The sequence below is a fragment of the Corvus cornix genome, chromosome 22, assembly GCF_000738735.6.
Source record: "Corvus cornix cornix isolate S_Up_H32 chromosome 22, ASM73873v5, whole genome shotgun sequence".
Classification (NCBI taxonomy): Eukaryota; Metazoa; Chordata; class Aves; order Passeriformes; family Corvidae; genus Corvus; species Corvus cornix.
Window position 1 is genome coordinate 3362754 of NC_046351.1, and position 16699 is coordinate 3379452.

The 16699-nt window shown below is 48.5% G+C and overlaps 1 protein-coding gene across 3 annotated transcripts in view; it reads left to right on the forward strand.

Moving 5' to 3' along the window:
* Positions 1-16699, forward strand: part of LRRTM4 (leucine rich repeat transmembrane neuronal 4) — a 196332-nt gene that overhangs the window by 31849 nt on the left and 147784 nt on the right. The window contains exon 3 of one of the 3 annotated variants that reach the window (XM_039564276.1): positions 12419-12920. The exons of the other annotated variants lie outside the window; for them this stretch is intronic. Within the exon in view, the coding sequence (XP_039420210.1) occupies positions 12419-12436 (18 nt within the window). The 3' untranslated portion in view covers positions 12437-12920. Of the gene's footprint in view, positions 1-12418; positions 12921-16699 lie in introns of those variants that run through there. 3 annotated transcript variants of the gene reach the window in all.

The following is a 16699-nucleotide window of genomic DNA, read 5'->3' on the forward strand; positions in this document are numbered from 1 at the left end:
TTGTGCTGAGCACGTGGAAAAACAAAGAGTCCTGAGGTCTGTCGGAGAGGTGCCAAGCACCTGGAACGGAGGCTTGGAGGCTGCACATTTTACTGGCTTTCCCAGCCTTGTTTTCCAATAGTTTCAAATCAACACTGTTTTAATTTAATATTTTATTTTTATGTTGAAAAGTAAATCTGGCTGGGGAGAAAACCAGACTGGCCCATGTCTCACTTCTTCCAATTAGTCTAAAACTTCCTGCCCCTAAATTGTCTTGTGGGTTTTTGCCCGTCTCGGGGTCTCTTACGCCGTGGATTTGGTGGAAAATTAGAGAGCGGGATGCTTCATTTCCCTGGAATTTGCTTGAAGAGCAGCTTTGTCATCACCAGGATGCTCGGAGGGGATGTTGGAATTTGGGAGCTGGCCCGAGAGCTCCAAGGGTGGCCAGGACAGCGCTGGCCTGAGTGGCCTCATTCTGGGACAACCAAAACTCCCCAGGCTGTGAGCTCAGGGAAAGCTGCTGCCCTTCCCCATGAACAGACAAACACCAGCATCCGTCTGTCTGCTCCATTCCCTCATTAGGCTCATAAAGATGCAAATGAGGTGACACCTTTGGGCTTAAGAAGTGTTTGTAAGGATGTCTTAATTGGAGGGGGCTGACGTGTTCAGGGTGTCATGGCAGCATCTTCAGAAGAGTTTCTGGGACTTTGGAGTGCGAGCCCTTTGATTACAATTGTCTTACAATCGTCAGGAGTTTTAGCACTTTTGAACTTTGTTTATCTGGCAGGTCAGGCAATCAAGGGTTAATAATTAAGCAGAAGCCTCATGTACTCATTACCTGTCACTCATCAGCCCGGCTGCCCTGGGGCTGAGTCAATTCCTGCCGATTCTCCTCCTGTAGAATCCCAGAATCACTGAATGATTTAGGTTGGAAAAGCCCTCCAAGGTCACCGAGTCCCAGCTGTGCCCGATGCCCACCTTGTCCCCAGCCCAGAGCCCTGAGTGCCACCTCCAGGAGTTCCTGGGGCACCTCCAGGGATGGGCACTCCAAACCTCCCTGGGCAGCCCCTGCCAAGGCCTGGCCACCCTTTCCATGAGGAAATTCCCGCTGCTGTCCACCCTGAGCCTCCCCTGGCCCAGCCTGAGGCCGTTCCCTCTCCTCCTGTCCCTGTTCCCTGTTCGGGAGCAGAGCCCGACCCCCACCTTACTACAACCTCCTTTTCCCTAAACCAGCATTTTTAAAATGGTTTTGATCCCTCCCCTTCCCAAAGACGGTTGGAGAATGAAATAAGCACATAAAAACATGCGGTGACAATAGGGAAGGAAAAGCAAGTCCCAGGAGGTGGTGGGACATCGCTGGAAGAAGTGGAGGCCCAGGGTTTCCTGACCTGCAGCTTGAGAGGCTCATGGGAACTGAAATCCTTCTGGAATTCTCAATGGATTTGTGCTGAACTTCTCGTTCCATCGAGTATTTGCTTCCTTTGGTTTGGATCTATGGCAAACAATGGCAAATGCAAAAACAAATCCAAATTCTCTGCACAGCCAAAGTTCTATTTTTCAATCAGCCATAATAACAATAGATTTTAATTTTATCCAGTGCTTCAGGGGATGGAGCTTGGAGTTTTAGTGGAATAATGGAATTTGTGGTGGGGACAGACAGAAAGCAAAGCAGGAGTTTCATTCTGTTCGAAACTGAGGAGGATGAACATTGTTACATCTAGGGAGAGAGATCCTGCTTGAATTTCAGGGACCTGAAACTGCATTTCTTCAAATTTTTAATGTGTTTATTTATTTAAATCCTTCCCTTCTGTAAATATTGTTAAAGGACACTGAGATAAGTTTAAAATAAGCATTTTCTTTATCAAAACACACAAATATTTACATGGATAGGAGAATATCCTGGAGCTGGATACACCTTAATAGAGCTGTGGCTCTTCCCAGTACCTGTGAGCTGAGCCTGGAAGTTTCCTGAGGTTCTGGCTGTCCCTGGCTCATCCCTGTGTCCACTCTGTCCTTTTCCTTTGGCTTATTCCCAAGTATTTCACCTCACAAAGGTGATGGCTCTTCCTGCCTGGCACATGTCACCTCAGGATGGTGTCACACTGCATCGATATTCCATCAGGAATGATCATTTCCTTATTCCCAATTAGATTTAAGGGATCAGGTTGGCCATCAGGAGGAATTTCTTCATGGCAGGGGTAGGAAGGGGCTGTCCAGGGAGGTTTGGAGTCCCCATTCCTGGACGTGTCCAAGGAACACCTGCACGTGGCACTCAGCTCTCTGGGCTGGTTGTCTAATTCCCAATTTCCAATTAAATTCAAGAGTTTGAAAATCCTTTGAATGCTAATGCTTTGAAATTTGCCTGTGAGATTCCCAGAGCAGGAATCAAGAGGAACTCGAGCCTGGACCCTCCTGGCTGTACCGAGGAGGGAGGTGCTGGCAGGACACGTTTTCCCAGGGACACGGTTACTGTCGGAATCCTCTGTGTTCCTTCCGAGGCAGGCAGAGCTATTGGGAATCGCAGTGCGCTGCAGCATGGGTTTATTTCACTTGGGGAGAAGGGGGGCAGGAAAAAGGCTGGATGCACCTTTGCTCCAAGCAGGTGTGATGGTTAATTCTGGATAATGATTTCCTGGCTGTGATGGGACAGATGTTCCCTCACGGATCCTGTCGGTGACCCTGAGGTGACCCTTCCAGCCCAAAGGTTTGTGAGTGGTGGTGTCCCCTGTGCCCTGGCTGCTCCCTTATTTTGGGATCCTGGTGACATAAAAGCTGCTTTCTGTGTTTCCTCAGCACTTTGGGGGCTGTGGGTCACACCTGCATTTGTGTTCGGCTGATTCATCCCTGGATCTGGTGATCTGGGAGGTCTTTTCCAACATTAGTGACTTTATGGGTAGTTTTGCCTGCATGTTTGAGGCAGAGATTTCCATGGATTGATGTCTCCAATAATCCCAACATCAGGAACAGGCTAAGCTGGCACTGAGGCTGTACCTGGATCCCTGGATCCCTGCTTTCCGCTGCTGTCTCTCCTCAGGCTGCAGCTCAGATTTCACTTTTCAGTGCTCCTGTTGCTCCTGGGGAAGGTTGTTTACCTCCCTCACATCCTTCCCACCTCCTTTCATTTCAGGATTCCATCAGAAGCTCCTTCCCCTTTGAAAGCTTTACCTGGGTGTGTTCCCTGGGCATGGAGGAGCCAGGCATGAATCAAAATCAGGCACCCGAGAAGTTTTGCTGTTGGTTTGAAGGGAACCAGGATGCCATTTGAAGTGAGCAGAGGAACAGTGATAGTCCAGCAGGGAATTCCATGAAGGGGATTTATGTGGAAGGGAATCGATTTCCTGCCTGTCCCCAACTCAGGGAGAATTCTTGCTGCTTTTGAAGCAGCAGCCAATACCTGTGGGATGAGTTCAGCTGTATTTACCTCTTTTAGATGAAGAGACACAAAAGTTTCTTTCATTTCCCTAAAACCTGCTCTGAAAGTGGCACTGGAGCAGCCCATGGCTGGGGATAGAAATCATCATTGGCATGGAGAGTCCTGGAGTGCCAACGCCAAAGCTCTGGAGCGGCTCCGATGACAAACGAGGTACATTTGGGGAGCTGAAGGAGCAAGTCAACGTGTTTACCTCCCCAAACGTGTCCTGGATACAATTCCTCATTGCTGACTGGAGCTATTGGCCAGAGCATTGTTTCTGCACGTTCCGGTGCCTGTTGGAGCTCCCATTCCATTGATTTCACCGCAGATTCTGTTTTATTCCATCGTTCTGTTATCAGGCAAACATCACTAAAAAGATGAACATTTACAAACTCAGAGCACACACCAGCACAAAAGCATCTGTCTTAAGTGGGAGAGAGTCGAATAATGTGCATGACAGCAACAAAAGAGATTTGTCTTGCCGAGAGCTGGGCTGACTCTCATTTGCTGTGTGGGAAATGATGGCAGATATTGTATTAACATTGCAGGGCTCTGCCTCAGATCGAATCACAGAACACAGGAATAACCCTGGAGCTGTTGCCAACAGCAAAACTCAGGGGACCTGAGCACACAGAGCAGGACAGGGGGAATGGCTTCAACCTGAGACGGAGTAGATGGGATATTGGGAAGGAATTGTCCCCTGGGAGGGGCTGGGATGGAATCCCAGATCCCAGGGAAGCTGTGGCTGCCCCATCCCTGGCAGTGTCCAAGGCCAGGCTGGATGGGGCTTGGAGCCACCTGGGATAGTGGAAGGTGTCTGGGGGTTGGAACTGGATGAACTTTAAGGTCCTTTCCATGATTCCATGATTCTCAGATTTTGGAAGTTATTTGAGTGGGAATTGGGGGAACTCAAAGATGGGGAGCAGGAGGGAGATGAGGCGTTCCCCCTGCACAGTCATTAATTATTTCTATTCCAATGCACTTTAATTGTCATTAACACCCGCTCTTGACTCGGGTTTCTCTTTAATCCATATCAAAAACCCAAGTTCAAAACCTGCTCTGAGGTGATTCATTTAGACTTAAAACTAATATGGAGCTGCACAACAACAATTTTTGGGCAGTAACTTCATGCTTTTCCCTTCTCCTGTCTTGTCTTGCTGCTCCTTGACCGGGATTTGTGGTCCCTCTCACAGCTCTGGGGTTCAAGGCTCTGTCCCTAAAGGCCACCCTAAAGCCACTCAAACTCATGTGGCAGAGGACATATTCCTTGTTTTCCTTGGCTCTGCGTGCAGCCCTTTCTACCGGACAAAAAGAGGCATGAAATTTGTGTTCTGTCAGGAAGATAATGATGAACATCCTGTTTTCCCTGCTCTGAACCAGAGCTCCAAGGCTGAGGGCAATGAATAACATGAATAAAATAAATAAATAAATAAGATATCATCTGAGCTGCAGCTCCTCTGTGGCAGCAGGGACTGCAGCCAAAGCTTCACCTCAGTTGAGTGCAGAGGCCAAAATCCTCGAGGATTTGGGGAGGGAGGCTGCAGGATTTAGGCCTCAGATATTTTAATTCTTTCAGTAGCTAATTAAACAGAACTCTGGAGCGCAGATTTGGTGGGGGTGGGCGGCTGTGAGGGATTAAATCCCTTCATGGCCTTTGTGCCCCATTTCTTTTCCATCTCGGGGTTCTGCATGTGCTGGTTTTTGACAACAGTTTGGTTCTAAGCTTGAACCAATTTATCTTATATTAATTACATCGGCCACCTTTAAAAAACAAACAAGCCAAGGGAAAAAAAGACCCCAAAGCACCCCAAACCCAGCAGAGAATTCAGAGATGTCCCAGAGACAGAAACAGAGCCACTTGCGGCCAACTTTCCTTCTACTCCCCCAGTCCTTAGTGACCCCAAGAGCCTGCACAGGCACCTCATCCCTCAGAGCTCTGGGTCTAAACCAGACAAATCACCCCATAATGTGATAATGCCCCCCCAATACAATGTATTATAAATGCATCCTTTACGATAGATATAATTTATATATTTATTATTTTGTGTTATAGTTTATCAGTATCGCAGGACTCTCGGTGGGTGAGACCACAGAAGTCCAGGGTCTTTGCAAGCAGGAAGGTGGAGTGGAATTCCGTGAGGGAAGAGGCAGGAGGTGTTGGGAAGATCGCTTTGTGCCAGCGCAGGCTCTGGATTTAGTTCCTTCTCCCAGCCTGGGGGAGGAGAGCTGTTAAAAGAACATGAATTGTAAATTCCTGCCGAGAACACGTAGAATTCCTTTTTTCTTTAAGAAACAGGAGCAGGAAAAACCCAGGAAGGACCCCCTGTAAATCTGAGCTAATGGGGCAGCTGCGTTTGAGGCGCTGCAGATGTGCAGTTCCAGCCTGGGGACCGCACTGGGAACTCCATCACCATCACTCCTGCGAGAGCTTTCCCCGCTCACTGTTCTGTTCCAGGGGCGATGGGGAAAAAGAAACCCTCAGATGGGTTTGGGAGAAATCTGTTTGGTACCATCCTCCAGCTCCATGGGCTGAGTTTTCCATATGTTCTGACTCAGGCAGGCTCTGGAAATGGGAAGAGGCTGTTAGAGAGGATTTATCACAGTTAATTGGGAATATCCAGCGTCGCAAAACATTGGAAATTTTGGGGTTTGCTCCTGCATCTTCTTTAGGTCCAAAAAAATTTGGATTTTTACACCAAACTGCCCCTTTTGTGTCACCGAGTGTTCAGGAGGAGGCATCGCTGTCCTTAAAGTGATTTGTATAATGCCATTTAATGGATTGCAAAGGAATTATTTTTTTTTCCCATGGGGTCTTGAGGTCTCTGAAACCTGAAGTGAATTAAATCAGCTCTCAGAAATACCTTTCCCTCTTCACCCCAGAAAACCCATCTGAGCAGCAGCAGAGCCGGTTTCTATTCCGGCTTCTGCCTCCCAGGAAGAAAAAGATCTGATGTTCAGCCGTGTTCCCTGGACAGATCTGGCAAACGGGTGTCCCGTGGTGCCAGTGTGCTGCAGGATCAAAGGAATTTTCCACATGGATCAAAGCACGGGGAAGTCTTGACCGCACGGTGCAGATTTTGGTTTTCAGCCCTCCTTAATTAATGATAGAGTTAAAACGCGGGATGGGAGATCCGGTTAAGCAAGAGGAGGTAATTAGTCAGAAAATGGTGGAGTGTCCTGAGTGGGAAGGGACCCACAGGGATCATCAAGGCCAAATCCTGGCTCCAATTAAACCAAAGGCACCGACAAAACGGTGTTGCTGCAGCTGGAATTCTGCTTCAGGGAGGATCCTTCTCTTTCTAGAGCAGTTGAAAAAGAAGTTAGGGAAATGTGGAATTCTGATGACATTCAGAACGAAATGTGGTGATTTGGGGAATCAAGCTCTGGGACAGCACTTGGAAATATCCAGTGGGAGAGGTAAAGTGTGTGTATTTTGGGACTGATAATGGCCTGTGGGTGTCTGACCTTCTTCAAAAGCCCTGATAGTATTTAAATTTGTTGAAAGATTTGCTGAGCTCCCCACGCTGGCAGCTTGCACTGCTGATGTTCTCCCCAGGGTGTTGGGAAGCAGCTGCGGGGAATTCTGAGCCCATCCCCAGCCTTGCAAGTTCCCATTTCCAGGCTGACTCGAGGGATTGGGCAGGGGACAAAAGGAGGGCTGAGGTGTCACTGTCAGCCACAAACCTCTCGCACAGAGAATTTGGAGGTTGCAGGGAGGGAGTGTGAAAAAATCCCAGTCTCTGGAGCACCAAGGGCTGACATCAGCCCTTTTCTGCTCAGTGCCAGGGCTTGGTTTGATTTCCCACCCTGCAGAGGAGACGTGTCCTGGAGTCTGCAGACTCCTCCTGATGCTCAGTCCCCAGGGAGGAATGCACCCTTGACTTCCACAGATACTGATTCTTATCCCTGACCACATCTGCGCTGTCTCAGGAGCTCCCATCGTCTCCGTGTCGCCTCCTCTGAGCTGTTAAGGATCTCTTCAGCACAAATCCCGAGAGCCAATGTCTGGGGTATGAAGCAGTCAGGCTGCTGCAGTGCACACACGAGAACGGCTGTGCTGAGCAATGGATTCCCCACCATTCCCAAAGGGAAGCATTTCCCCCTCATCCATCTTTCCCTGTCACTGCTTTCAGCGCTAAGCCTTGTTTGTTTAGGTAAAAGGTACAGTATTTATGATTTTTAGACATGCATTAAACAATAGGGCCTTTTCAAAGGAAGGGATAAATTACAGCTTCAGAACTGCTGGAGTGTGGTTTTCCAGAGCAGCAGAATTCCTGGAGAGGAGTCATTAATTTCTGATAAAAGCCCTCAGCCACCTGTTGCACTGGAATTACAAAATCCTTCGCCAGGATCCAAGTTTGTGGTTTTTTGCCCATGTTTGTGTGGCACTAATCCCATCCTCCAGGGCTTTTGCTGGATGACTGCAGAGACCAGGAGGAAAACACTTCCCCAGCTCTCCCTGGATCCTTCTCTTCTCCAGGCTGCACCACCCAACCTTTGGAAGCCCCGGGAATGGGCACAGGGCACACAGCCCTGGGCTTTTGGAGCTGTGGAAAAACTGGCCCCTGAACACATCCCAGGATTCCTCTGCAGTCCTGTTTGGGGCTGGGAAATCAGGACAGGGAGTGCAGAAGGCAAAGCTGCTATTTCCTGTAGCCCTTTGAGTGCGACATATGCGATGTCTTGTGAAGGAAAAGCGATCCCAACTGTTGTGTTTAATTTGTTCTGTTTCATAACTGCTCGTGGTTCTAGTGAAACCCCTCTGCCAGCAGAGCCGAGCAGAGGGAGGAGGGAGGAGGAGAGGAAGCAGAGTGGCTCCATGGAGCTGGAATTTGCATAATCAAGCAAAGCAGAATGAAACGCTTTACAGCGACAGCTCGTTTGCATAATGCCAGCCCAGGGAGGAGGCACTGGGGAGGGACGGGGAGGAACCCCGAGCTGGGGGTTCCCACTGCCCCAAAACCTGTTGGGGTCCTGTTCCCAGCAGGAATCATCAGCCAGGAGGTGACGCTGGAAGTGAAGTGTCCCAAGGATGGGTTTGGCTTTACCATCGGAGTGCCCACCTGAGGAGGCGAGGAAGAGCAGCTCTGAGGGAGAGGAACTCTCAAATAATAAAAGTATTTTGGCATCTCTTGGGGAGCAGCCTTGTCACTGAGCAGAAATGCGGGAGAGGCTCCCATAGCTGTGTTTTTTAAGGAAAGAGGCGTTTTTGCCGCCGGATCATTGCTGGGTAACACTTGTGCACACCCAGCCGTGGCTCAGGACAGGTCCCATTGCTGGAGGTGGCCCAGGTACAGCTCCTCGCACACCAAACGGGCTCCAGAAGCAGAATCGGGGGCTGGAAAGCTCAGGAATTTGAGGTGGAAGAGGAACTGGATGGTACACGGGGTGTTCGTGCATCTCTGTGATGCTGATTCTTAGGGAAAAAGCAAACCCCCACTGAGCTGCATTTTTAGCAAGCCTTGCTCACCCAGAAATCAAAACAAAGGACCAAAAAATCCCATTTTTAATTTGCATTTAATAATACAATATTTTTTCACTTGAAAGGATGTTTATTTGTTAAAAAAAAATGAGCTGAGCATTTGCAGCCTAAAGAGCTTACACCTCATGAAATTTTGAATATTTCCAATATTGGAACAGAGAATAATTATGAAAAATAAAATCCCATGAAGAAAAAACCAAAATGCTGCAGAGAATTCGACTCAGAATCAATAATTTAGGCTCAGTTTTGTATCCAGCCTGGTTTCTTTCTGGTATCCACATGTTCCTTGGAATACTCCCTGTGTGGGATGAGGGGTTGGATTGGTTCCCTGGTTATAGTGTTTGGGACTATTAAAGACAACATTTAAAAATCTGGGCATTATCTTGGTACTTTCTAATGACTGATTCTAAAGGTGCTGAGGGGAAAAACATCCCAAATCCTCTGAACTTCCCAAATCCTCTGAACTTCCCAGATTATCTGAACATCCCAATTCTTCTAAACCATTCCAATCCCTCAGAACGTCCCTCAGGGAATGATGGCATCAATTGACTCGGAATTAACAGGTGAATTTTGCCCTTCCCAGGGTTGTGAAGGCAACAGGGCTGAGCAAACTCAGTTCTTTTTCATTCTCTTCTCGGCTCCTGCTCCTTATTTCAACAAAAGAAAGCATTAAACCAACTCTGAAGGTTTTGAAGGGATCTGAGGTGGTTCCAGATGTTTCGATTAAAGCTCCCTGTGTGGCCAGAGCCCTGGTGTTTCATTCCTGCCCCAGTGGCTCATTCCCAGCTCGTTCCATGGCAGACAGGGATGCCATCCATGCCCAGCACGTGGCCGTGATTAGGTCGGGCACAAGGCCCAGGCAGAGCACCGCTGGTTTCAGATTAATCACGGCTGAACAGAGCCTGTGATGGAGGCAGTGGGTGACAGCAGCGATTTCGGTTCTGGGAATCTCAGGGGCTGCACAGCTCCCTCCAGGGCCATGGCTGGCCCATGGGATCAGGGAGTCAGGGAATGCTGGAATGCCTGGGGTGTGAAGGGATCTTAAAGCTCTTCCAGTGCCACCCCTGCCATGGGCACCTTCCACTGTCCCACGCTGCTCCAAGCCCTGTCCAGCCTGGCCTTGGACACTCCCAGGGATCCAGGCACAGCCACAGCTCCCCTTGGAATTCCCTCCCAGCCTCTCCCCACCCTCCCAGGGAGGAATTCCTCCCCAATACCCCGTCTATCCCTGCCCTGCTTCGCTGTAAAGCCATTCCCCCTTGTCCTGCCATGGGTTACACTTGGAAAAAGCCCAGTTGCTTCCTAAGTGCCTCTGACAGTCAGTGGAAGTTACTCTGAACCCACACAAATATTTGACTTTTCTTTTAAAAATCTAAAACTAACTTGTCTGTGTCACATTCCTTTTCCATGGGGTTTATTCACTGTGCAAATCTAGACATTAATGACCATTTCACCAGGAAGAACCCTTGGATCTGACAAGAAAGCCACATTTTAGGGAGCTTCATGCACTTCACTGTATGCTGGCAACAAGTGTTGGAGTCAGCACTTCCCTTCCAGGCTGGAGATGCTCTTTAATAAAAGCCCGGTGCTTAATCTTACACAAGTTCTCCATTAATTTCCTACAGGGAGGATGTGGGCTTGCATCCTTTACAGACTCTGCTGTAACCCCCGAAGAACATCGTGTTCCCAATGAATGTTTTAAGTTACAAAGAGCACAGCCCAGGGAAGGGATGGGAAGAGCAGAGGGGCCCTGAAATCCTCTCTGATCTGGAGATTTGGGATGTGGAATGGGGAAATACAGCCAGGCTGAGCTGCAGGTGGGAGTATGGGATGGACAGTGCATGGAAAATCTTGGAATTCCAGGATGATTTGGGTGGGATGGGACCTTAAAGCCCATCCCATTCCACCCCCTGCCGTGGGCAGGGACACCTCCCACTGTCCCAGGTCTCTCCAAACCCCACCCAGCCTGGCCTTGGGCACTGCCAGGGATCCAGGGGCAGCCACAGCTGCTCTGGGCACCCTGTGCCAGCTGCCTGGAAGAGACTGAATACAATGGTGAGTAATCCCAAAATTCAGAGTTTATGTGTTTAAATACAGTCCATAAAATCCCCAAAGCCATTTAAACAACAGAACTCCCAAATGTGAAGTTGCCACCGTTTGGTTTCATGTTTTGAGCATTTGAGGACTCTCCCTCCACATTCTCAGGATTTTCTCTGTACCAGTAACAGACCTGGAGCAGCTGATGAGATGGAACCAGGGTTTGGTGAGGTTTGGAGCAGCATTAACCTTTTTCATCCTTCCCACCTGTGCAAAGCAGCTGAAATATGAGCACAGATTCTTCGCCATCTGAGCAAAAACCCACCCAGGCTGCAACTTCCTCTGACAGCGACATCGCCACCCTGATTTTTGAATTAAATTGGTAAAGCAGAAATGAGGTGAGTTCCAACCCAGAGCAGGTGAAAAGCGGATTTCTGTTATTCCCACAATGATTTTAAAAGCCCTCTATGAACACTCTGCTTCTGCAGGTGTTACATCCAAAAGCCTGGACTTAGCAAGCTCCAGCTAATTACAACCCAATTAATACAATTTGGGTTTTGTACAGGAATAGCAAAGCAAACTGAAATAAAAGGTGGGGTTGAAGTCAGTGGGACAGGATCAGTTGCAGAAGGGTCGGGGATCCCACGTGGGGATTCCATCTGCTGACTTCAGGAATCAAATGGATCATTTTTATTGGGATTTCTATTCACTGGTGAATTGGATCAGATGAATAAATTCCAAGACACAGCCAGAAGTTGGTGGTGGTGAACATGGAGCTGCTCTGGAAAAAAGGCAGGAAACCCCAAAAAAGCCCAGCTGTGGCCCAACTGTGCAGATTTATCTGCAATAAAGTCACCTCTGGCTCAACTGCAGAGGAAAATAAGAAAAAAATCTCATGTTTCCTTCCTATTAGGGATGTAATGGAATGGAGGTATGAAAATGCGATTTATAGAGACACTCACTTCAAAATGCTCTGAGGCAGATGTTGTCTGATTTGTGTTTATGGAACTACAGCAAGGAATTCTTTTGTCCAAATTGGCCGTTTGCTGTTTGCTGCTTGTTTGAGTCTGGCATGATCCGAGTGCTGGGTACAGAATGATCCGGGGAAAAAGGCTGTTCCCAAGGCAGTGTCTGGGTTAGGGTTTTCCAATGTCAGAGTTTTTTTGAGGGTGAATAAGTTATATTTGAAAAGAGAATATGCTTTCAGAGCTTTAGTTTTTATCCCTTCTCAGATGCTCCTGGTGAGCCCCTGACCTCCCATTTGATTGCAGTGAATTTCTGAAAAGTAAAGAGAAAATCACGGCGTGGGAGCAGCTCCCTGGTGCCAAACTCCAGTGCCACACGAGGATAAGAGCACAGGGAGATGGCAAGAGGGTCCAGGAGCTCAGGGAGGACGAGCAGCTTGTGCAGCTTTGCTGTGGCATCACCTCACACGTGGCTGCTGAAAACTCCCTGCAGTTCATAGCCCAGCACCGCATAACCCCGGATTTCCCTTACTTTCCCCCCAGGTTTCCCTTTTGCCGTAGTTTTCCTGCACGCCCTCGGTGCCGGCGGGCTCTGCAGGAGCAGGCTCCAGCTGCAGGAGGTCTGGCTCCGAGGACACCCAACACTCACAGCAGGTTCATCCCAGCGCCGAGAGGGAAGCTCGGAAGTTTGGAACTGGAACAGCTCCGAGGAAGTTTCCTTGTGGGGTTACTGCCCTCACCTGCTCTCGACCCCGCACCACAAATATCCACAGAGCCCTCCATTTGATATTTTAATCTTTTTTTAGCTTCAAAATTCCAGCTGGACTGACGTAGCCCGTGGCAAAGCAACAATTTGAAGGAAATCCCATATAAGCATTCCAGAGTTTGAAGGGATGCAGACGGAAGCAAAACCAAGTGCATTTTAAATTTGCCTCTGGAAATGGAAGGGGATTGAGGTTTCACAAGGAGCCATGTCCTGGAATTCACTTACAGGGGTATCCAGAGGGAAAATGCCCAGGGAGGTTCCCAGGCTGGTTGCATTTTTAGGACAGGATGCAGTGGAGTAAATATTTGCATTTAGCCTATATATTTATATATAAAATACAGAAAAAAATATATTATATGTATGAAATGATATCTATATCATGTAGGTACGAAATGATATATATTAGAGTATAAATTCCCTATACTGCAATAGAGCTATCTATTACAGTGCATATTCTATGTTTAATGTGCAAAATCGCAGTGGCGGCATTGCTGTGGGAGCTTTTTAAAGTCCACAGGGAGGCAGGTTATGGATGGACCATTCCCTCCATGGAGAAATGGAAGCTGTTGAACTGGAAATTCCCTCCAGGACGGCTTCCCTGGCATTCCCCAGGTGCCTGAGGGAGCTGAGTGAGACAGGGACTCCCAGTCCCACGGGACTTGGTGCCACTCGTGGTGCGGCACAGGCACAGCCTGAGCTGACCGGGAGCTGCTGCTGATTCCTCAGAGGCACTGAAGGGAGCTGAGGAGATAATTCCCTGTGAATGATCAGGGAATGGGATTGCAGGAATCTTTTCGACTTCTTCAGAACCCTTCATCAAAGAGGATTTTTTTTTTCTTTCCCTCGTTATTGAAATAAATTACCTGGAGCTTTTTAGGCAGGGCCCAAAGTTGTGTCTGGCTTCAGACAGAGGCAGTGCCTGGGGGGAAATAATATGATTACTGAACTTAATTCTTTCCACTCCCCGGTTCATTCCTGGTTCTACCAGTGCTGGAGCCACTTGTCACTTCGGGGAGGGCTGGGAACGATCCCTTTCCATGCCCTGGAACCTGGGCACAGGACCAGCAGGAGAGGGAATGTCTGTGGGTAAAAGCAGCTGTGGCTTCCCAAAAAAAAATTAAAACCCAGGAGCTGTTCTGTGTGACTGGAGCTCAGGCATGGACTGGAATTTGCCGTTTCCAGTCCAGCACACAAAGCCTTTCCTCGTCAGCAATAAATTAAATATGAGCCTTTGCTGCACCTTCGTCCGTCACCGAGGCTCGGCGCACGGGAACGGCTCCCGCTCCTGGCCTGCGGAATATTTAACAAATTCCATATGGTAATTACGTTAAATCATTTATACAACAACACAGAGGGGGTGTAAAGTCCAGACAGCTCCATAAAGGCTTTGCATGCTCTAATTTGCTTTAAAAATGAGAACATGTCAGGGCTTACCCGAACTGAGCGTCAGCTCCTGGGCTGACAGGAAACTTGGGATGCTCTGGATTAAGGACAGCTCCCTGCTCGTCAAGGAGGGCAGGAAAAGCATCCCACAGAACCTGAAATTCACTTCAAAGCCCAAAGAATAATGGAACCTTTCGAGGAGCTGACAGGAAACATTTAAAACAAAAGCTTTTCAGTGGATTTTTTTCCAGCTTATGTAACATAAAGTCATTCTTTGGAGCTCATGACTCTGAGATGGCTTCGAGATCCAGAGCAACAAGGGGTAAAAATAACATATTTTCAAAGGACAGGTGTGTGATTTATGAGGATATTCAGGGTTATTCAAAGAGAAAGGGATTCTCAAAGGTTGTTATCCTGGGTTTTTGGTGGGGATGCAAAATGTAAGTTCAAGGACATAAACTGAGTGACCAAGGCAGAGGTCTGGGAGGTTAGGATGTCTCAAAAAAGAATAACAACCAGTAAATTTTAACCCAAACCAGTTTCTAACCTGTTTGAGGTGTGTTTTGTGCTGGGCATGGTTTCTCAGCTGTGGTTTGGAGAAGCACAACCCCGGGTTAAGTTTCAGTTCCATTTTCTCCCTGCTCTCTTTCCTGCTCCCTTCCCTGCACTCCTTTTGCCTTCCCCGTTGGCAACGTGGAGGTGAAAGGGGCTGGCACAAAGTGTTTCAGATCAACACCACACTGAACAACTGAGTTCAAAGGGAGTTACTGGAGGGTTAATGAAGTTCCACCAGCCCTGGTGCCAAATTCCTCACTGGATCAGGCTCACCTGGCAGGTTTGGCGCAGCCAGGACCTACAGAAATAATAACAATGATCCCTCCCATCCACTGCCTCTTCGGAAATATTTTAACACCGCTTTGATGCCTTTAACCCAAGGATTTGAAAATACTACTGCTAACACTAATACTAATAGTCAACAACTACAATGAGGGAATTAAATAAGTGACCAAGGACAGATTGGGGAACTCCCAAAATCTGGTGTCCCAAAATGCAGCTTTTGTCATTCTTTTTGATTCTGAGCTTGCCTTGCCCTCCCTGCCCTTGTGCAGCCCCCCAGAGCAGAGTTTCTCTGGAGGAAGGAGGAATTGCTGAGCTTGATGAACTCCTCAGTGCTCTGAGAGCTGGGAAAGGAGGGGTTTTTCAGGCATGAACAGAAGGGCAGACTCTGAGGGGCAGTGACTGTAAACAGAATTTTAAACTGCTCCCAGGTGAAGGCAGAAGTGCAGTAGGAGGCTCCTGGAAATGCAGGCGGTCACCACGAGCCCTTCCAAAAATCACCTTTACCAGGACACAGGTTCTGCTCACTTCTCCTCGTCCCACAACAATTTTTTTGCTGCTTTCTCATGATCTGGTGACTCCCAGCCAAATTGGACCAGGTTTTGCATGGTGCTGACTTTGTTCCTGGAGGAGAAACGCCTGAAATCCTTCTCCCTCAGCAGCATGGAACTTTCTAGAACAAACCGTGCCAAAGGGTTGGTGGGCAAGCCAGAGACTGGGGAAAAACTGCATTTGGCTGGGACTGGGCACAATCTTCCTCTTCTCTGCCAGTAAATCAAAGAGCTTTTGACAATAATTGTGCAGCATTGTGCAATAAAATGAGCGCAGTTTTGTGGTTTTAGTTGTTTATGACAATGCTGGGGTAAAGAAAAGGCTTAATTTGGGTCCCAGACACAAAGTGGGAGAAGTGAGCGCGTTGTTTTCGCTCTGGGTTGCAGAACGAGAATGAGCAGTAACGCGGCTTTGGATTAGAAGTGTCCAGCTGGGAATGTGGCTCCTTCTGGTCTGTGTTCCCCTCCCTCATGCCTGCAGAACTGCCTGCATCCCACTTGGACAAGTGACAGCATGAGAGGAAACACCCTCAAGTTGTGCCAGGGGAGGCTTAGACCAGATTTTAGGGAATATTTTGTCACTGAAAGGGTTGTAAAGCATTGGAAGGGGCAGCCCAGGGAAGCGGTGGAGTCGCCATCCCTGGAATTGTTCAAAAACCGTGTGGATGTGGCATCTGGGATGGGGTTCAGTGGTGGCCGTGGTGGTGCTGGGTTGGCTGGATGGGATGATCTTAGAGGGATTTTCCAACCTCAATTCCATGGTTGTGCGCTGGGATTGCTGCTCCTCAGTGGGCCCTGGGGCAGCTGGAGCTGGGATTCCATCGCGTCCCAACCTGGCACCTCAATTTTTGATGATTTGGTTCCCGGTTCTGCTGTGAACCTGTGAAACCCCTGGCACTGCAGTTGCCAGCTCCTCAGGCTGCCAAAGCTGTGCCACACAGCTCACAACTGCCCTGTCTGCACATCCCAAGCACTGATGGAAATGATTGGGACTGGTGGTGAGGCCCGGAGCACTTTGAAGGGAAGGGTTTGATAATTTTCTTTCCTTGTGAAGAAGAGTCCAAGACACAGACAGGAAATGGCCCAAACTCGATTGCGGCCCACTTACAACCAGAAACAGCCCCCGAATTTTAAAGAGTTGGCTTGAGCTCCTTGCACTTAGGGAAATGACTGGGTCTGTCTGGGACAAACCCTGACCAGCTCCGGAATGGCCAATTCATTATCCAGCAAAGAGATTCCTTTTAGGTTGTGGGGTTTGGCTGTTCAGGCCAATTCTGCCCTTGGGGT